Source organism: Manacus vitellinus, unplaced genomic scaffold, assembly GCF_001715985.3.
Source record: "Manacus vitellinus isolate BGI_N305 unplaced genomic scaffold, ASM171598v3 scaffold_0_pilon, whole genome shotgun sequence".
Classification (NCBI taxonomy): domain Eukaryota; kingdom Metazoa; phylum Chordata; class Aves; order Passeriformes; family Pipridae; genus Manacus; species Manacus vitellinus.
This window is the reverse complement of record NW_021938789.1, coordinates 4,144,471-4,167,439: the sequence shown is the minus strand read 5'-3', so window position 1 is coordinate 4,167,439 and position 22,969 is coordinate 4,144,471. Positions and strand designations below refer to the sequence as shown.

General features: G+C 39.8%; 1 protein-coding gene across 1 annotated transcript in view; it reads right to left on the bottom strand.

The window, feature by feature from the left end:
• Positions 1-17,998: 17,998 nt before the first annotated feature.
• The window catches only part of ADRA2C (adrenoceptor alpha 2C), a 97,905-nt gene continuing 92,934 nt past the window's right edge, over positions 17,999-22,969 (bottom strand). The window contains exon 2 of the mRNA XM_018074443.2: positions 17,999-22,967. Within this exon, the coding sequence (XP_017929932.2) occupies positions 21,761-22,967 (1,207 nt within the window). The 3' untranslated portion in view covers positions 17,999-21,760. The remainder of the gene's footprint in view (positions 22,968-22,969) is intronic.

The following is a 22,969-nucleotide window of genomic DNA, read 5'->3' as shown; positions in this document are numbered from 1 at the left end:
TCCAAAGGCTCAACAAAAGGAATAAGAACACCTACCAGATGCCTCCAAACATTTGTTCAGTCCTCCCTGCAAGGTGGCTTGAAAGAACCATTGCATCCCAACTCACTCACTTTTGCTCTTTTTCTTTCACATGGTGGCATTGACCTTCACCCTGAGATGACCTGATGAACGGGGTTAAAGAGATACGGGGGATACTGCAGAGAGATGCAAGGTTGCATTGTACAGGCTTTGCACAACCAATGTGCAGAATGGGGCATATTCTGGTGTGAAATAGCAGGTTGTGTTCCAAGGATGCAGAAGGGCAGGTCCCTGATGTGGGATACCCACACTGGGTCCTGGTTTTTCTGCTTGTTTGTTTTGGTGTTGTATTTTTCTAACTTTGAAATCTTATTTACATATTAGACTAGATTGCAACTCTTGCAAGGTGTCCAAATCATCGGGCCAGCTTCCCACTGAAAAGAGAAACAATGAATCAGAGAGATTTCTTAGATGAGCCTATGTTTATATGAAATGTTTACCAGTCCTTGTTGTTTGAACAGAACAGAGATCATTGCTTTGCATGCCTGCTGGGAGGAACAAAGAGAAATTGGTTTAATTTTAAAGAAAGAAGATTCTGCCTGGATGTTAGCAAAAACTTTGTAACTGATAGGGAGACAAGAGCCCAAGTCAGGATAATGTGTCATTGAGGGCTTTCCAGAAGAAACTGGGCAGCAGCTGCGAGGGCTTCTGCACCAGAACAGGAATATGCCCTAAATAATCTTTTGAAGTTTTTGTCTTTGGTTTTATGGTTTTCTCTGTGCAAACCATAAATAACTAGTGTTTAATCTTAAAGTACACAGAAAGATTTTCTTTTTGAATATATATATATTTCAGGGAAAAAAACCCAAACCAAACCAACAAAATTAACACTCCAAACCAAAGCCTGTTCAATGAAAGAACAGCACTGATTTTGACAAACCACTCAGTTCTGGACTCTCATATATCCTGGACTGGCTCTGTGACTTTTGAGCTGAGAAAGGTTATTCTTTACATGGCTCTAAAGCAGGAACTTCTCTACAGTGTGTCAGACTTCAAAGGCTGCTTGTTAGACAGAAGTACTGGTGATGGTGCCTGCTGCTGTTGTACCAAGTTGCAGATGGAGTTATGAATCCCTCTTTTTCCCTTCTCCTCTGCAATATCCTCATTTTTTTTCAGTCCTTCTTGCAGCACTTCTGTACCTACCTCCAAGATCTGAATTTCAGTGTTACAATTCCCCCAAATCATTGCAACATTAAGAATTTCCATCTCGGTACATCTATTGTGGCAATGCACCCCACATTTCTCTGTAATAGAATTTTCTTTCAGATGACTGCAGAACATCTATTTAACCAGTTGATAAAACGAGTAAGACAATTCAGTGGCAAAGCTAACTGATGTGTATAATCAAGGAAACCTGAGAACTTTTTCTTCCAAGCAGATCTGGCAATTTTCAAACCAATTTTGTTAATCAAACAAAACCAGGTGCGGGAGCTAAAAATAGAGCTGTAACCTCAAATGTGCTTTGTTCTGATAAAAATTTTGTCTCACTCTTTTTTCTTCCAGAGGAATTTTAAGCAGACTGTAAGAGACGATGAATTAGAGGGCTGCACAGTTCTGCATGAAGGTGAATACAGAAGGCTGCAAGGTTCTGCACAACTGTGAATTAGAAACTTTCTGTGTAACAAGGATGTTTTGAAACTAGCAAAAAATGTTTGCTACTTCTGAAAGTAGTAAAAAATGTACACTTTGAAAACCATTAAAATCTACGTTATGATAACCAAAAATGTTGGTTGAAGTGGATTGCTTTATGTTTAGAACTGTGTGAACTAAACATAGAAAAGAGTCTACTTTTATTGCTATTTATATTTAATGTGATAGAAACAAGAGGCTTCCATATAACTGGGACCTCATTGTTACACATAATACAAGTAGAAAACAATTCTTTGCTGAGGAAAAAAAGGATAGAAAGAGATTTAAAAGCACGTATTCATGTGCATAAGGATAGAGTAAGGTGATTATAGTAACTGCTTGAAATATTTCAACACACAGAGGCTCTAATGTTATTAAAAAAGACATTTCAGGCATCTGAGTGTGTCTCTCCATGTGGACTGTAAAAGTGCAGCCTCTAAAAACCAGAATTATAGAATGACATGAGGAATACTTTCCTCTCTGCTAGCAAATAACTGATGACCTTTGCTGAGGCCTGATTCACACCCCTCTTAACAAGGGGCAGCTTCTTAGACTTCTGCAAAATAATGCTTTGTGAAAGGTGCAATGGGGAATAAATGTCCTTGGCTTGTAATACCTGAGTTTGTCGAGTGTTCCACTCCATTGATCCTCAAATACAGTGAATAAACAAGATCCACACTCTGAGAAGTCTGATTTTTCTGAGAATGCACCTGCTCTATCAGAGGAAGTTGAGCATAAGTATCACTAGTGACTGAATTTGGTTTGTATGTTAATATATTTTCATTAATTTTGGTTTAGAACAAGAAAGATTAAGCCACTTTGCAATATTTGCTTTTGTATGCTACAGTATGAACGCAAGAGATGTGACTTTCTCCTGACTACTTACACAGAGGTACACACAAGGTAAGGTTTTACTTCTCAAAGTGTAAGTGGTTATAAGAGGGGGAGGAGAACAGAAGGCTTAGAACAATAAGAGTGATAATGAGCAATCTGGATGCCAACTGCTTTTATGAGCATTATCAAATCAAAGGGAAAATGTGCTAAAGGGAATAAGGATGAATCAATGCATGGAAAACTGAGGGCAGCACAACACACATTTTGATCCTATAGCAACTGAATTATTTATATTTAAGATTGGAAAATGATCTGTCTGCATAATTTCCAGCAATTTCAAAACCAAAGAGCATTTAATTTCCTTACTCCCTTACCTCAGTCGATTGATGGACTATAAAAAATGAATTTTTTTTTGTTATTTAATAAAGTTTCTTTTAATGTACACAGCTAAGCCTATTCTGGAGGGGGAGAGGAAAATACAGGGATGGAGTTGGTATTAGAGGTTAATACTCCCTGTGAGGGAGTATTTATTAAAGCAGTAGTGGAACAAATCCTTCATAAAGAGCCTCTTGGACATGCCATTAGATACTGGTGAAATCCTGTGTGTGCAGAGTCTGTTTGGAGAAACAAACTTTGCATGTGAGGGCTCTGCCATAAGCATTTGCAGATGTCAGGTTCCATCTCCTCTGCCTGAAAGCAGGGTGAGGCTGAGGCCCCTCAGCAGACGTGCCCTTGTGTGATCTCAGCTAATATATGCAGGACTTAATATATTGTGAGACTTTTTGCTTATCCTCCTTGCAAGACTTTCACATGAAAGTTCCCCAAGCAACTGTGCTTCTTTTTATTCTCTGCTACAACCTGGCCTGAGACGCAGGGGTGGTTTGCTGGGACTCACAAACTGGCCAGTCCTCATTCTGGCTTTGTAGCAAATTTGATTTGGCCAAAACTGTGGCCTCAGCCATCACTCACACAGAAGCATATGGGAATAGGCTAATATGTCCCTTCTCCCATCTGCTCTTCTGGGCTGTGGAAAATTTCCCTTCCAGTCCTCATGGCGAGTTGTTGCCTGGCCAGCCATGCCATGAGCTCTGTGGCTGTGTGTGCCTGGAGGCCTCTAACTTGGTTTAATCAAAACTGTTGCTCACCAAATATAATTACTTGCTGGGCCACTGAAACTGTGATTTCCTTCCTGCTTCAGACTGAGCATTAGAGAATTCATCACTGAAGCTCAGGTCTTCCCTTCCTTTCAATGAATGTTGTAAGTCTTAAGTTCCTGGCTTACAGTTTACTCTGGGCAAAATGATACTTAGATTATCTCTGTATAGAGGAAGAGTTTTCACCTGTGAATGTGAATGGCTTTCCCCTGCCAGACTGTCCTGTAGGCTGCGCTTAGAGGAAAGCCATGAGAAATAATTTTCAAATTTCTTCTGTTGAGAACTTGAATGACAGAGAAAGAAAGTAAAAATTCCACCCCAAATTTATCCTTCCTGCAAATACCAAGGAAACACAGATACCCTCTTGAAACTCAGCTGCCCAGCACCTGGAGAATCCTACCCCATCCATCCCACCAAGATTTTTCCAGCAGCATTGTGGTTAGCATATATTTTGTTGCAGATGCTCATTCGTATTCTCCCTGTCACATTGCATGAACTTTCTGCCCCCATAAAATGTATAGAGGAGAAAATGGCTTAATCTGAGAGTTTCTGAATCACTAGAGTTCAATACAGGGAACAAGTCTGAGCACTGCAATAGTCAAGTCTGTTCAGAGAGGCAGCTGTAAATGAGTGAGTCCACCTGGCTATATCTGTGAATGTTGCCACTGTATCATATAAAAGTTTCTTGTTTTAAAGTTTAAATCCATACATTTGTCCATAGGATTATTTTGCTTACAGCCTTACATCTAGAGTGTGATTGAACCATTTACTGAGATGACATACATGTCAGCATAAAAATAAGTATTATTACAGGACCATATACGTAAACATACCAGAAGTGTATCCTTAACTGAGTCTTGCTTAGTGACCTGGGAATACATCTTATGTAGGATTGATTATACACTCCTGAGCTAGCAGGGAACATGCATGCAAGGGTACATGATATAAATAAAGCTCTGATGCAAAAAGGTTCAGCATGGAGCTCTTAACAGAGATGTTTCCTACAGGCAGCTTTTGGCATTGGCTTTGTTCACAAAGGTCTCATGATCTTACAGAAAAAGAATTTAGCTTCTAAGTACTTGGTGTGTTTAGAAATGCAAATATCTTTGTCCCTGGTACTTCTGATGGCTTGTCAGATTTAGGTTGCTGTAAGTGTGTGAAAAAAATATTCAGAAAAATGACCTCCTTTTGCTTTTGTTAATATGATATCCCAAAATTATCTCTCCTGTTCTAGTTTCTACTTGCTTTTGAGTCAAGCCCAATTATTCCTGCAGCTTTCCAGCTGAATGAACAACATTTCAGGGGACTGCTCACCTATGTATGCTGAAGCACAAACACACACACTGCTCATCTGTCAATCAACAAGCCTTTAATAACTACAGCACACAAAGAAATTTTGTAATCATTATACAGGCTATGTCTAAACCTACTCTGAACCCTTTTCATGCCCTCTTGACCCTCAGAAAACTAAAGCAGATTTTGATCCACTAGTTGGGAAGGGGGCAATTTCAGTAAATCCTAGTGCTATTTGTTAAATGTTAAAAAATTATCAACAGAACCTTTCTGACTAGGAAAGCAGGTAGGATAACAAACTGTCTGTTCTTTCATTGCCAACAGCTACTCAAATAATGTTTTTTACAATAACAGAGTTGACACCAAACCTGTTCATACCAACATAAGTACAGCATGTCCCAGCATAAGGAGAAATGTCCTCAGAGCAGTCCAGCCTGTGAATTACAATTAAGACCATGTTTGCCCCATGCTGTGGAACATGGTATGAAGATTCCTGGGGGACTGCTGACATCCAGTGTCCCAGGTCACCATTTTTCTGTGATTTTATCCCTTTTCACACACCAACAGACCTGCTGAGCAGGAATCTCTTAACACAATTGTTGTGGCTGTTAAACTGAAGGCAGCTGCAAGGTCCCTCCCAGTGCCTGCCTCTTACTGTGCTCAGCAATGGCATGAGGAGATGCAAAGCAACTCATCTATCTTCAGTCAGGTTAGGGAGCCTGTCTCCTTCTAAAGTCTTTGCTTTTGCCTGCTTGAACCAGGCCACAAGCCTGGTTCAAGTAAGTCTCCTCAGTAGCTTAGGGGAGAGTTGATGGATGCTGTGGCTTGCATGGTTCTTATTGGGATTTGGCCAGGGCATTGATGTTGGCTATTCTCATAAAGCAACATAAGCTATCAGAGAAAAAGAAATCGAAGATACTGCAGTAAGAGTGGAAATTCTTAGGTGAAATTTGTTACTAATGTAGCTCCATAGAAATATATCAGCAGGGAATTTGCCCCACAGACTTTTTTAAATACAAGAGTTTGCAGAAGCTTTTGGTGACAGAGACAGTTAAAGGAGCCAATTAAATAATAGCTGTCCTAAAACCAACTGGAAATTGCCTTTAATATCGGAATCCATCTGTGCCAATAAGTGAAGCCTACTGGGGAGAAGATGAAACAAAAAGAAATAAAAGTGTCATGGCTACTGGCAGACAAGTAGATAAAATTCAATTAGCTTAGCTTGAAACATGCATTCACTGCTGTGAATGAAGTTTAACTTTTCCCCCTCAGTTCTGGAGTGGATACTGTTTTATACATCCTGTCCTGAGAAGAAAACTTCTTTTTCCTTTTGGACTTTCCTCCCATATCTAATATGTTATTATTACAGCCTGAAATCTCTTTTTTATACTGAGAAACAGCTTCCCTACCTATCAGAGCAAGATAGAAATATTTTCATCATATACTAAATGTATACTTTATCTGAGCAAGACCAGTCACTATTATTCACTAAAAAGAACACAGGAAATCTATAATGCTAATTCTGTAGATGTTTCTAAACAAAATTAGAGTCTGTGCCCTCTTGAACGTTTTCTGTTCATCATCTCTGAATTTTGTGCTCTGAAACAATTGCTGTAGTATTATGTAACAGGCATTCCCTCTTGAAGCTAATAAAAAAATGCCTCACTAGCTGTTACTGCCACAAGTTCTTTTGAAAAATGACATTCTCTTCTTAATAATGATATTCTCAGCTGCATTTTAGAAGATAAAAATACAAAGCAATCTGTGCTTCAGTAATAATGATCTACTTATTTTTTATGTCTCCTTTTTAGTAAAATACTTTCACTCATGCATATGATTAAAAAACCATCTTGCTGATCAGTTGGCTTTAGAGCTGTCACAAATTTTTCATCAAGCAATGTACAGTAGATGAGCCTGAACAGTTTACACTGATTGAATGATAGAAAGTGTTTTATTGATAGAACATATTATGAAAACACAAAGTATTGATGGCAGGGACTGAATAAAAAAAGGTATTGTTTTATGACAACAAAAGATTCCCTGAAATGATTTTCAAAAGCTGCTAAACCATAGCAATAGAAATTGGTTATAATCCAAGCAAAGAGATTTAACATAGGGCTTTTTGCTTGGGATCAGATGAAAGATTTTCAAAACCTAAAGTTATACCTTTAGTGTCTAATAGTTTCTGAAGTTATTTTAGTCCAGACTGAGGTTACCTGAGTTCCAAGCTTAAGCTTTTGCCATGCTGATGGAACAGCTCTTTCTGAAAACAACCACTGTTTGAGCCAGTAAGTGCTGTGATGTAGCCACGTGTGTGGGTAGTCTTCCCCTTCAGAACTGTGGTTTGTTTAGTTAACTTTGGTGAAATCCAGATTCTGACAAAAGCATTACAAAAGAGTCGAGAATAAAACAAAAGACAGAAATACGCCTGTCAGGTACTCACATTATCACCTCTGATCTTAGATGGAAAACTAGAACTAGGCTAGGTTTCTAGACTAGAAACCCTGGTATCTCATACAAAAATCTCTGAAAACAAGTGACTTATTAGGCATCAGAAATTTTCATTCCAATCTTCCTACTGTTTCTCTTATTTGGATTTCAGGAATTTTTCAAGAAGAAAGATCCTGAAATTCTTAATTTTTTGCAGTTATGGATTTTTGTTTTCTCCACGCTTCTGTAGCAAAACAGGAAAAAAATGTAAAAGTAGGAAGGCAGGTGCAGAGGAATAAAAATATAGAGAAAAGAGCTTTAAATCATATGGTTTGGGAGAGTTTTTCTCAAAATTGATTTTTTTTTCCATTTGAAAAAAGAAAAGGAAGTAGTAAAACTCTGAGAAACACTGTCAAAATGGGAGAATAATGTTGAAAACTAACTCCAGTTCTCTTGCTAGGTAGCCAGCAGTACAAAAAGGGATTCCATTTTTGTTAATTATTTTTTTTTCTCATTAAAATGCCTTTGAAAATTGACTCTAATCTGTGTGGTGGCATAGAGGAAAATCTTCCCTATTTGCTAGATATAGATATATGCAAGTGAACCGTTGCTATGAGAGTAAAAATATCATAACCTGGCGAGAAACAGCATAAGGATCCCTCTGGAAACAGGATTGAAAGACTCCCCTTCTCAGTGACTTCAGTGATAGCTTGTTTTCTTCCTTTCCATCCACTGATCAGATGATCCTTCTAGTAACACCTCCACCCACCTCTCAAAGCTGCTCACAATATTCAGGGTTTCAGTAGAAGTCTGTCTCCCATCCCAAGAGATTTTCTTGCTTGGTCTTGCCAGACATATCACCAGCTGACCTGGCTCAGAGGTGTAGTTGGATTCAACTTGGCAGCCCACTGAGTTCAGTTCCTGACATTTGCAACATCTTCCACTGTTCTTGAAAACTGCTGCTAGTTATCACAAGTCTGTGTGCTCTCTCCCAGCAAAACCCTCTATCAGCTCTGTCATACAGTTCTCATGCAGAGGAGGCATCAGCTATTGAGGCAGCTGAACACAGTAGTTGTGTAAAAATATACTCTACCTTTATAAGGTAAGAGCTCATTCCCTTTCCCCCCCTCTGAGCCCCAGAATTCAACTACAATGATGGATCATTTCTAGAGGAATCATGAATAGCTGGCCCATGCAAGATGAATGCTCTTTGACAGCGTATTTCCATTTCATGAATGAATGATGCTTTCTGCTCTACAGTCTCTTCACAGGATTTGCTAATCAATATTCTAAGGCTACATAAGACTGGAGCTATAAATTCTTCAGTATTTCTCTACCTGATTTTGCAAGAACCAGCAATATAAGAATTGTATTTTACTGTTATATATGCTGAATCTATTGGTTTATAGTAGGCTATTGCAATCATAGCTTCAGCAAAACCATAGTTGGTGTTTTAAGAGCCCAGTTGACCTAAGCACTAATTGTCTCAAATATTTTGGAGGTTGAAATGTCACATACTGTTTTTCTGAGCAGAAGTGAAGCTTTTCAAAAAACTGGAGGAAAACCTGAGTAATCTGCACCAGAATATTTAATCACTGATTAAGTGATTCCTATTTCATAAGGTGGTTTCTCCTAGGCCCCACTTGGAAGCTGAGGCTAATGGACTAATAGTCATCTGTAGCTCGTGCACAACTGCAGAACTGGTATCCTCTGTGTTCTTTCTTATGTGTTTCTCAAATTTATCCCCAGATATACCTACTGAAATAAAGAATTGTTTTACAGTATTGCAGAACTCTGGATCTAAAAGATTACAAGAAGGCAGCAGCATCTCTGTTACTTTGTGCAGGTGCAGTTGTGAATGATGGGAGTGAACCTGCTTGTGTTTCTGAGCTCTAAAATCAGTTAATTCAATTGCAGGGCAGGACTCATCTATTTGAAATGAACAGGAGTCTGTAAATGCCAGCTTACAGTCATTTTGCTACTTTATTTCCTTGCACTTGCTGCACTTTTGCAGGGGATTTGTGGAACAGGGAGGAAACATGAGGGAACTAAAAAGAGAAAGGGACATTCATTAAAAAAAGTAAAATGATAATTAATGGGTATTAAAGAGAAGCAGTCAAGGGCCTATAAAACCAATATCCCATCATTAAGGAAGGCAATTCAGTTATAGAATCAGTGCACAGGCAATTACATTCTTGTCGAGGGACCCTGAGGCTATTCATGGAAATATTTACCTGACTCTCTGTGTGTGTTTGCTCCTTAAAAAAAGAATAAAAGTAGAACTTGAGCACAAAATCAAACTTTTAAAAGGACATGACAAATTTACATCTACACATTATCAATTTAAGGGAACAATTTACATTTTTAACAATACTAAATAAAAACATATTGTTATCCTGAATTGTACTTTATTTTTCCACAGTGTAACTTTTAAGTGCTTGAGTTGAATATTTAGCTAGCATATAAAGAAAGCACTCCTCACTTGTTTTGAGCTTCAGATGTTTAAAAATGGCTTATTTCTGATATTTTAATCTTGGGACATATGTAGTTGTCATTGTAGGATGTGCAATTGCTTGGGAAAAGTTATAAAAATAACTTCAAAGAATAGAAACAGAGCACACTGATTTAGAAGTCTCATGAGTGAAGTGTTCTGGGTATACGTAGACAAAACGTTGATATTTATCATTCCAAGTTTTTTCCACATTCAGACAATTTGTCATTATTTGCATCCTGAGGAGGAATCAGGCTTCCAGACATCCAACTTGCCCATAAGAAACCCCCAAACAGTAACTGTTCTAGACTCACCAAAGTCTCAATTCAAGCACTGTTCCCAGAACCACAGCTCCCACAGAGCTCCTTCCCAACACTGTACCACAGACAGTGAGAGGTTTCCACACTGAATATTTACAAATAACAGGAACTTTAACTAAGCAGAAAAATATAAGGCAAAAGTTTTCTTCTAAAAATTGTTCTGGCCTTTAGCTGTAATTATAGAAACATTTAGGCTGGAAAAGACTTGAGTCCAACCACTAACCCAGCACTGCCAAGTCCACCACTAAACCATGTCCCAAAATGCCACATCTATATGTCTTGTAAAATTACCTCCAGAGATGGTGACTCAAATACTTCCTTGGGCAGCCTCTTCCTTTTGGGTAGCTTGATAACCCTTTAGGTGAAGAATTTTTTTACTAATATCCAATCTAAACCTCCCCTGGTGCAACTTGAAGCCATTTCCTCTTGTCCTTTCACTTGTTCCTTGGGAAAAGAGACTGAGGCATCTACCAATAAATGGTCAGTTCTGTGGTATCTTTGGTAGATATATAAATTAGCAAACTCAAAGTTTTTAGAGATACTTCAGTGAAGCTGGATATAAAAGTAGACATTGATGACACATGTTGCAACCCTCACCAATTCAAGTCATTTAAAGCAAAGCCAGAAGACAAATGAACAAATGAACTCCTTAACATGTAGTACCTCAGTACTCCTCAACTTTTTATTATTTCTTTTTCTAAAAATAATGATCTAGGACTCCTGTAGTACTTTTTTTGCTCATAATTTTCAAAAGTATTTACAAATTAAGTGCATATACTGTAATGAAGCAAAGAGGTAAATGATTGAAATGAAAGGTTCAAAGCATCTGGCACACTGGGCAAGAGGCCAGCAATTGAACTAGATACAAATCCTTGTCCAAGGCTCAATAATTTCTCCATTTGCTGTTAACTTCTTATAAATACAGTGTTAAAATTTTTGGGCTCAGAACTAACACTTTTACCTTTATCAAAGGTTAAATAAAACTGTTGGCATTTAAAAGTATTTTTGGAGTCACCATCATGACAGAATTGGGTCTCAAAGGGTTTTCTGAACTTTCTGAGGCCAAGTGGGAGCGCAAATGGCACCAGGTGCTTTTAAGACACACTGGAACTTCTTAAAAGCAGTGGAGGTGGGCAGAAAGAAACGGGTTTGATAACTAAACAGAACAGTGCATTTATCATCTGTAGCAATGGGACCTGTGCTCTGTTGATCCTATGAACAAGACTGTGGAAGAACAAATGAATTCACCACTCCCTCACCCTGGTGGGCTTCAGCTGCCTCAGTGGTGTCCACAGAGCAGAGACTCCAGCAAGCAGCTGTTCATACCTTGCTGCAGATTTGGCCCCAGGCATCTTGTTTCTTGGGTGGACACAGAGAGGAATTAGATACTTTATGTTGTACTTGTGCAAGCTGCATCAAGGATTATATCTGTATATTAAGAGCATTTCTGGCCCTGTGATATATTTAGTGGCAACCAAATAACCAATCTTATAACTTACATGGAATATACAACTGTATTGCCGTGCCTCACAAGAGCACCTGCATTGTAATCACAGAGAAACATTACTGGCATTTTGAAAGGAAGGATTTTCAATTCCAGATATGACATTATATTCATAAATTCTTCAGTTAGCACCTGATCCTCTGAAATGCCACTTCTACAGAGAGTCAGGCACCTTCCGTGCAAAAATGAATGGGGAATGAAGCAACATGTCGTGGTCAGGGATTTCCCATTGCTCAGGCTTTAACTAAAGTCTTCAGCTGTGTATGGAAATACACTTATTTCCTTGTTATTTTTATTCCACTCACAGCAGCTGTGGTGAGATTTGGTGCTTTAGAAACTATATTCCTCACTACTTCAGAGTCAGTAGATCAGGAAGATACATTTGACCTACTGGACATAAATATAGTTTGTTTTATTTGGGAAAAACCAACCAACCAAAAGCAATATTTTGGCTGGAGTTCTAAAGAAAATGTCTGTAAAATATTTGTATGTGATTGTGCCTCTACTGTGGTATGGGCTGTGAGGGAATGGGATTTTGCAGGGGAAGGCAACATGTTTGTAGGGCTCTCTAGTTACTAAATTAATTCTAAACAAAGAAAAGGTTTGTGTACTGGATCCAGCCAAATGTGTGTTAAACAGAATTCATACACAGATGACATAAAAGTTCTAGAGATTTAAAAGGGCTAAGGGTTTGCTCATGTATAGCAATATATGTGCATCTTTCCATAGAATATTACTTTGATGCTATCCAGACACTAGGACTTTTATTTATTATTAGGAGGAAACAGGTCTTAGAGTAATAGTCTAATTCAGGTTGGAAGGGACCTCCATATGCCTCTAGCCCAGTCTCCTGAGAAAAATAGGGTCAGGTGTAAGGCCAAACCAGGTTACTCAGGGCATTATCCAGTTGTGTCTGGAAAACCTCTAAAAACAGACAGTACAGCCTTTCTGGGCAACCAAGGTATTTTATTACATAACACAAAAAAACCTCAGGGATAAGTAAATGCATTGAGTTAATTGAGTTGTGCTTGATTAATCAGAAAACAAAATGGTTAATTTGCATCCAAAAGTCCTAATGACTCTTTAATATGTTTATTCCCAACATTTAAGGTTTTTGGCTTTGTTGTTTGGTTTTTGGTTTGTTTGGTGTTTCTTTTTTTTTTTTTTTGCATTACCAAAATAGAAAAGGAACAGCTATTCTTGTAGTCCTGTTAAACATCTTTTCTGTTTGTTTCTTCTCTGAAAGAAGGGGGGCAGGGGGGAAGCAATTTCTGTAATTAATTAGTAGTAACTTTTACCACAACAGAAATCTATTTAACACACAAAATGTTATAGCACTTTTTGAAAACATTGTAACCTGAGGGAAGCCTCAACCTATGTGTCTATCAGTTATGTCAAGCTGGAGATGGCAGAATTAGGTAAGAATGAACTGCTGCTGAACTCTTCAACAGACAGGTTCCTTTTCCTTTGATATTTACTATGGATGACTACTTTTTAAAATTACTTTTAAATCCTTTTTTTTTCCCTTTAAGACTATAATTGGGGACAATCCCCTTCCTTATTATGAAAAGTATGAGTTTGATAGACATTGACTGACACTTCTGAAGGTGGTAAACACTGTCAGCAACCCACCTCTGTACAAAACATTCACCTGGCACTCAAACTCCCTCTATAGTCGTAACTTTATCTGAAAAATATACAGAGTAGCCCCAAATGTTTGTTCCCAACAGTATTGCCAGTTAGGGATTCCATCATGCCTAATGTTGGAATCATATGTGTTATTTCTTGACCCTTCAATCTTTATTTTTCATTGAGTTTCCAGGTAATTTCTGGATTAGGAAGGCATAGGTTCAGTAATCTCAAGGGAGGTCACCTTCAAGTCTGAGAAAATGATGATCCAGCGATCCAAACTGTATCCCGAGAGACTTGCACTAAAAGAAATGGGAAATATGAAAGATCTCTGGGCTTATAATTTTTTTTTTTTAATTTTTTCCTGAATTTGGGCCTTGACCCATAAATAAGGTTGGTTATTTCAGTGACTAGTTTTGGAGGATCTTGGGTAGATTTTTTTTTTAAGTAGTATTTGTGATTTCTGTACTTCGCCACGAGTACAGAAAAAGTCCACCCCTTCAGGGTATAAATCATAGGTCAGAGTTATTCCCTGAGGGTACTTGTTCAGCACATAGGAAAAACAGGCATCTAGAAATGGTGACTAAAACCACAAACACAGTCCTTAAAAAAACCGTAGCAATGTTAGTGTTTCCCTACAAACTGGAGGCAGTTCCTTCCTTCTTCCTTATTCTGCAAAATTCAAACTGCATGAGCTACCTACCAGATGGAGACAAGCAAAGGAGAGAAACATTCAGTTTGCATATCCTGAGAGGATTCACGTGCAAGTTCTGCAGACCTGTGACGTTCACAGGGGCAGAAACAGAACTCTCAAGCACAGGTAGAACTTTATACACTGGAGCTTAGCAGGCATCTGAGAATCAATAGGTGGGTTTGCAATTGGAAGGATCCACATAAAGTGGAAGCTTGTTAAGATTTATCTACCTAAATGCCTTAATCTTTTGGTTTCTCATCTGAAAAACGGGCATGACAATCCCTCCTTAATGCATAAAGGCATTGACAGACTAAGTATAACAAAGGCTATGAAGCATTTAGATAATGGAGCTCAGAGCTGAGTGCCCATAAACCCAGGGGCCTGAGCTACCCAAGATCCAGGAGCCTGGAAGTCTCGGCTTCCTGGCACCTCATCCAGCAGTCTGCCCAGGAGCCAGCCAGCCAAGCCAGTAAGCAGTCGGGCCCACAAAAGCTGATTAAAGGTCTCCTGGTTTCCATTATATATGGGGTAAACCAGACACATTCTTTAAAGAAGGATCATATTTCATCAAACTGGCTTTTTTTTTTTTGTTTACAGAAAAACATGCCACCAGGAATATTTAATCACTTCTACTGCGAATTGTGTTGTTAAAACAACACATCCTGTTTCTCTGATGTGCCATGTGACAAATCCAAAGTAGTGCCTGATGGATTGACTAAAAGTCTCCCTTTAATTACCTACAGAAATTGCTGTTGATGTAAACAAATCAGTGTCAACCTTAGGGAATGCACGTTTATAGACACTTTGAAACTCTGCACACAAGCATTTATTGGTGATAAAACCATGTGGCTTGGAGTCAGTCAAGGATTTGTAGTAACTCCTGTTATTCCACTACAGGTACTTATACATAGCATAGCATGGAAGCACCTCACAGGTAGTCTTCTGAAGAACCCTTCCAGCAGAGCTGAGAGGAGGAGAGTGTCATTTGCCCTTTACAGATCAGACACTGAGGCATACGATGTAAAGCACAGCAAGCACAGGCTGTGTATGGTAGTCAGACTGAAAGCAAGGACTGGTTTAAAGAGTGCAAAAAGGGAGCAGAAAGACAAGGTGAGTGTGTCTGCTCCAGTGGAAAGTGATTCAATAGGCATATATTTTTGTTCTCTAATCTTTGCTGTACACTTGAAATTGTTCCTCTCAGTAGAGCTGCAAGGGCCCCAACAGAACAGCTCCACACACTGTTTGCACCAAATCTGATGAGAGATACATCAGAATAGGTGGTCTCAGATAGGGCATCCCCACCAGAGACAAGATTAAGCCTTAGTTTTCTTAGTTCAGCTGTGCTGCTTTCTTTTAGAATTTACCTGGAGTGGCTGGGGTTTTTCGGGATTTCTAATATTCCTCCCAGTATTTGACATGTGTTTGCTTTCCAGATAGAGAATGTCCTTGTGGAATGAGAGTGTTAGTCTACTGAGAGATAAAAAGCTAGATCAAATAAAACATTTATGTGCCAAAAGGAAAGGCATTTTAGCTGCATCACCTTTATAAATAGTCTATCAGTGAAAGCACTCAGTGAGGAAGTGGGAGACCTCAGTATTAATTTCTTACTCGACCAGACTAGGTTGAAAGGGATGCTGTGCTGAGTGTTCCACTACAGAGCAAATAATTTGCAATGTTGGGTCAAAGGCACAGAGAACTAAAACATGAGAAGCATGTCCCCACAGTCTAGGGTTAGCCCCTTGATTAAGTGTGCTGTACATCTTGGAACCAGTCAGGTTATTAATTCTCTGATTCATGTCACTTACCACAAAAAGACCTACTTCTAGTGGCCTGCTTTCTAATGTATTAGAGGAGACTTAACATGATAGAGGCAAATAGGAATCCTCATCTTATTCTTGTTGTCAACAGGGTGAACAGCTTTCTCTGTCAGCAGACAGCTATCAGGAAAGAGCATCATGCAAAATGAATGACTGCTGTTCAGAAAAATGCTGAAACACAACTAATTGATTTTGATGTAGCAGGGAGCTACATTTGATTTGTGCCGTTTACATTCAGGACCTATAATAAACCATTTTTGGTAAGAGAGGTACATATAAACAAATTGAATTAAATGTTGGTCTACTTTTCATTAGATTTTACAGACAAGTGTAGTAAAGAAAACTGCTTTACAGCAGAATGCTATTTATTGAGAGAAAAGCTCTCTTTTTTTTCTAGTGTAAACAGTATCATCAGTGTAGTTTGTTAAAAACAATTTTGCATTGATTTCTGTTTTCCAAAAGAGAAAAATGTGGTGGTGGAAGAAAGACTGGTATTGCAGTAAGATGTTAGGTCAGGACTAAGACACCAGGTTTCCATACCTACTATTTTCCATGCCTCTCTGTCTTTTTTTTCTGTAAGATACTGACAATCTTTCTTTACCTTATAAACCATTGTGCAGTTGAATTAAAAAATGTTTGGAATAGTGTAGTGAAGGACATGTGCCAGAGGAGAGAAAAACTACTTAAAATGTCTTCTGTCATATTCTAAGGGCTGCCTCTTCAAACAAAGGCAATGTACCAACTGTAGGTATTACCTTAATTCAGATCAAGCATGGTAGTCACTGTGAGTTGAAGATACCCCACAGTAACAATTATCCACCCACTGGAGGACAGGGCATCTGGTACAAACATCTGAACAAGACTCTCTGAGCAATTTGCCACTTTTTGCTTCCTTGAGAAGCAGTATTTCTACTGTTTCCATGTTTTTTACCTCCCTAAGACTTTCTTAGGAGTTCAAAGTGTTTGGGACCCACAAAATTAAAGCCAGCTCAGTTATCAGAATAGGATCTAGGAAATTTCACAATACACCTGTGACTCTTCAAACTCCTGTTTACTCCTTTTTCACATGCTTTAAGTGTCAGACTCTCCTATTTCTGCCTTGAAACAGAGATATGCAGGGTGTATAATATGAACTGATGCTTTTTGCTAAAACTAGACTATATTCAGTGTAGCATTATTGATGCTACATAGCCTTTGGGTCCAAGTGCCAAACTGTATTTTTGGCTTAATTTCAAGGACAAAGGACAAATTTAAGCTTGGCGTTGAACACTGAAGTGAGCAATCCTCTATCTGCCCTCTCCTGTGTCATCTTTTGTATGGTCTAGCTGACCCACACAACTGAAAGACAAATTAACATTTGCTATTGTGCAACAAAAAAGGCAAATTCCTCCACTGTACTTGGCTGCAGTGCAAAGAAAGTGTGTAAATACTAATTCCCCCAGTGTTGTGGGTTGCCACTTCCTCATGCACTGTTCCCCCTCCAAATTAGAGCTTATTGCCTGAAGCATACAGTTGCTTCCTGCTCACCAACCAGGTCACAATAAGCAACCACGAAAACAAACTCACAGCATCTGGCCTTCCTCTTGCACAGCTTGTAGGTGTTCTCTCCTTCTTGAGAGTAGTCATAGTTTAAGGTCAGAACATTCTTCTGAAATGCATGTTGTTACTCACATTTCCTGCAAAATCCTTACACTTCTCAGCTGCTTTTCTAACCAATGCCAACTTTCACAGACCAACACTTTTCTTCTCTGAAAGACAGATGCAAGCAGGTAATGCTCTTCACACAGCTTATACTAAAAATATACAACAGGGTTTGTTCCTCTGGTTATATAGTCAGAAAAACCTTAATCCACATCTTCTATGGGTTTGAACAGTAGAAAAAGTTAAGCAGAGAGGATTGTATTCCTTCTGTTCTCCTATATTTACGCACAAATGTTTGCTTAAATTCCTCAGGCACAGTTACTAAAAAAGAGGCAGTGTCTACGGAAGCTCCTAAAGTCCTTGCCCACACTGAGTAGTTTCTTCATTCACAAGCAAACTGAAGTTTCCTGGGATTACTCACAAAGGATAATACAGGCCAATCTGGGCAAAGCTGCATTTAGTCTTTTACTTCAGATCGGCTTCTCAGAAATCTCGAGTCCTCTTGCAGCAACATAATTCTTATGAACAGAGATCACACAGAACAACAAGGGCCTGCTTCTTAATTCAGACGCTGATTTAAAACTGTGATCCTGTCAAATCTCCTATATATGAGGCCCCTTCCATCTGCCTCAAGCCTTGAAGAGGCTAATTCCGCGTTTCTCACTCACGCAAAACTCCCACAGAGGCAGCTGAAGGACAGCAGCACTGAGTTCCCATCCCAGCTAAGTGACACTGTTCGATATTTCAATACCCAGCCAACAATGGCACTGCTCAGAAAATTGTTTTTGAAAATGAAACATTAACTTCTCACTTAAGACTGACAGAAAATTTTCTTCACGGTGAAATGAGCAAATGAAGAGTTAAGGATGAGGTACTTGTTAAAATCGATATGGCTTCACAGCAACATTTCATTCTTCCACAACAGTAGAGAGTGTTTCAGCCAGCTCATCAGATGTGATCAAAGAAACAACTTGACGCATTTAAAACATAAAATATCTTCTCCCTTTTTTTTTGAGCAAAAGCTGCACAGACTATTTTTTCCTATATATGCTATTAGCCAACTTACAGTTGAAGCACAAACACAGTGTAGCAGAGCTGACAACTTTTTATGAAAAGTTAACACCACACAATATGTTACAAACAAATTCCAGTCTTCAGCTATTACAAGTAATAAGAGAACACTGTAATTAAAAAAAATAAATCAGCCCCATTTTACTTGAAGCATATTCAGTCATTATATTAAAAACAATTTTTATAGAAATCCTCTATATTCACTAATTTAGGGGGAAATGCATTTAAAAGGGGTGTAAACTGCACATCTTTATTGATGAATATTACTTTTTATCTAGCTCAGAAGAAATAAGATCCTTTTGAAGCACTGAATCAGATTAGAAAGATTGAAATTGCGTTGAGAAATAGATTAAAACCACAGAAAATGCCCTGTTTTTTTAAATATGCATCTGCACATAGATATTCATTATCTGCATCAATCCCTTTTAAACTTTTGGAAGTGCAAAACAAAAACAGAAGTATCATTTCCTTTATGTTTATAATGACCACAGAATATTTTTATCACAGAGAATTTACTTTTAAGGCACATCAGTCATTCCATTTATACTTTATGTCAATTAAAATCTGACTGTCAATTAAATTTCACCTCCAGATTCCCTAAATTCTACAAGGGAAGAAAAAAAAAAAAAGGAAGGACTCTGTTTACAGGCCACAATCTCATTTCAAAAGCAGTGCAACAGTGAAACCACTGTGAGTCTGCAGACTGGGAAAACCCTCTAAACCAGCAATAAGTGACAAAAGCAGACCTTCATCTTGGCAGAAACGGGCATCTCTAATGAAGCCATCCAGGAGCTCAGAGGTAGTAGCCAGGTACCATATGTTGCTTTGGTGATTATATAGTTTCTTCAGATTAAACAAACCTGAACTTTTTAGCTACATCGTTACCTACAAATAATAGGAGCTTGTTTCAGCTCTTCTTGATGTAACTTTAAAAAGAATTCTCCATTTTGCAAAAGAGAAAATGGCTTGTAATTTCCTCCTCTCTGTTGTTATTTTTTCCTCTCATTTCTCTGCCTCAGGTACATATTTGTACCAAACCATTTGTTATTTAAACCGTGCTCAAATCTTTTCACACTCTGAGCATTATTTCAAGAAAGTATCCAGGCAGTTATGCACTTAGGACTTTGAAAATGTCTCAGCTGTTTCTTTAGTGAAATCAAGCAAACTTCTAATGCATTTGGTGCAATCATCTAATACCTACTTTAGCAGAACTCTCACTTGAACATGAGTCTGTCGAATGAACACCAGAACTTCAGCCACTGACAATCTCCTTTTCCAGGGTAAAGTGAACCAAATGCTTATTATGAAAAACTGATGAAACAAAGTGACTGCTCTATCATTTCTCCTTATGACACAGAGATTTCAAGAGAAGAGAGGCTACAGACAGAGAGAACGGAGGGAGGAAGGAAAGGGATATCCAATGATTCTCAGGTATAGATTCAATTTAGCTGTTTTAAGAAGCCTGCTGTATGTGATTAGATTTCATTCTTTCAAAGAGCTGCTTGCTATGGAAAGGTTCATTTGAGGCAGATGCCAAATCCTGCTGCCAATGGAAGGAGTGACACGCATAGAATGGAGCAGTATTTACCCCATAAACAGAATACACACCTTGCAGCAGCACAGCTGGGGAAGGGATGTAAATGCTCAGCTGAGTCTTACACTTGATATGCATCCAGTGATGAACATACAGACACCAGTCCCTGCCTCTCATTCTCTTCATTGCAGTTTATGACATTTTATAAACCCATGGGAAATATGGTTTTCTTTAATAACTATTCAAACTATACTCCCCTCTTCCTCCCTCCTCCCAAAAAAATCCTCTGAAATCATAAACTAGAAATGCAAACAAGAGAAGAGAAAGCAAGCAACACTAATACTAAAGGTTTGGAACAGCTGCACCTTCTTTTGAGATTTGTTCACATACGACACTGACAATCTGCAGTGTATGCTTCTTATTAAAAAATAAATATAAAGGATTCAGTTGTCCTAAGACTGTAAATACGAAGGATTTAAAGACCTTAGTGGTGTGGTGATTGCTCTTCCTCTGAAAATCTGCATAGCAGACTGCCTTCAACTGCCTGTCTGAGAATGAGAGCAGCACAAATCCAGCCCTGAGATTAGCCTTTTGAGGGGCACTGAAAAAGAGCGAGAGGACGGGGGGAAGTTCCCCTGGGCACATGCAAGTGAAAACTTGTTCTTTTCCTTTTATCTCAGGAAATGTTAGGCAAAGTCACCAAAATCACTTTTTTTTCACTATCTGCTCCAGGACAACAAGGTCCCTAGGACACTGATCTGAGAGGGATGGAGCAGGAATTTACTGCCTGGCGATCCATCAGGGGCAAATGAGGTCATGTGGTGTATGTGCTCTTTTTCATATTTCATGAAAAAATGCAAGACTCCTAGGTTTGTCCCACTGACTAATCAAAAACTACGAGAAGAGAGGAAAAATGTTTCCCAGCCAGCTCTATAGGCAAGACCTCTCCAAAGGAAAAGAAAACCCCATGCTTTCTGTTTGACTTCATCCCTTGTGCAAAATCATGATTCAGAAGGTTTTAACAGTACAAAGGTTTATTTAGAAAAGAGTTTGGATTGTTCTTTAGGGTTTTTTGGCAAACATTTAAATCCTTTCATAACTCAAAACACTGTCAGTGCTTGGTACTTTGCACTTTCCTTCCCCACACAAGCAGTAAAAGCCAATTTCTTACTGGGACAAATTCACCATAGGCCCCAACTGCTCTATTTATAAATACTGAAATCTCCACCATCACTGCCACTTAACCCTTTCCTCTTGAAGTCTGTTTTTGTTTTTCCACAAAACTCCAGAGCCCATAAAAGCTCACTGCCTCCCAGACTCAGTGTCTTAGCCTATTTTCTGCTGCAGGCTCCCCACACCCTCCATCAGGGCTCAAAGACAATCACTGTCCTTCCCATTTACCCATCCAAACTCCAGCACTGCTCCTCCAGCACCATGTTGCCCATCTGTACCACAGTGAATGCCCTCAGCCTCCCCAACACCACCCCTGTAACCCACAGCACCACCCTGCTCCACCAAGGGGGCCAGCCCTCTTCCCTAAGCCCAAACCCCATGTTCTCTTCCCTCCCTTCTTCTCCAGCATAGAGCCTTCTCCTTCTCTTTTAACTCTATTCCTTCTCGAGGCAAATCCATCCCTCCAGCTCAGTGCCGGAAGTTCTTCTTCTTCTTCTTAAAAAGAATGTGTTTAAAGGACCTGCGGAAGTCCTGATTGAAGATGGTGTAGATGACTGGGTTGAGGGAGCTATTGCAATACCCAATCCAGAAGAAGAACTTGAAGAGAGTTTCAGGGACCTCGCATGCCTCCCGGCAAATACCATAGAGGCTGTAGCTGAAGAAGAAAGGGAACCAGCAAACTACAAAGACCCCCATGACCACAGCCAGCACAAAAGTGAAGCGTTTCTCCCGGGCCTGGGCAACTTTCTTACGGCAGATGCTGCTACGCTTCCGGCGACGGCGATATGAGAAGAACTGCATGGAGCGATTGCTGGCGCGGGACAGGCGGCTACTGGAGTGCTTGGAGGAGTATGAGTAGGAGAAGGACTGGCTCTTGCTGCTCTTGCGGGGATGCTCCTCCCGGCTCCGCCTCCGCCTGCTTTCTGAGGTGCTGCTCTCCTCCAGCTCAATGTCCTCCAGCTCAGAGGCTTTGCGCCAGTGGTGAACCGAATAATGTCCATTCTCTCCCAACTGCATCCTCATGGACGTGCAGCCGCCAGCAGCGCGGCTCAAGCCATTCTCAGTCTGGGAGGACCCCTCTGGCATCGTACGCTTCTCAGAGAGGGTCCTGGTCCTTAGCTTGGCCACGCGGTAGATGCGGATATAGACCAACACCATGATGAGGCAGGGGGCAAAGAAAGAGCCTATGCAAGAAGAAAGGATGTACCATGTCTCGTCATTGAGCTTGCACTGGGGAAAGACATCTCCTTCAGGGTCCCGGTACACGGAGATCAATGGCGGGAAGGAGATGATGGCTGAAATGAGCCAGACCGTGAGGATGATGGCCTTGATCCGCCGGGGTGTCCGTTTGAGGTTGTACTCCACCGCCTGTGTGACCGACCAGTACCTGTCGAGGCTGATGGCACACAGGTGGACAATGGACGAGGTACAGAAGAGCACATCCAGCGCCAGGTAAATGTTACACCAAGCCTTGCCGAAGTACCAGTAATTCATCAGCTCGTTGGCTAGGGAGAAAGGCATGACCAAGGTAGCCACCAGGATGTCCGCGCTGGCCAGGGACACCAGGAAGAGGTTCTGGGGGGCTCTCAGAGCCCGGCTGGTGAGCACAGCTATCACCACCAGCACATTTCCCACGATGGTGAAGACGATGAGAAAGCCCACCACCGCCGCCAGGCT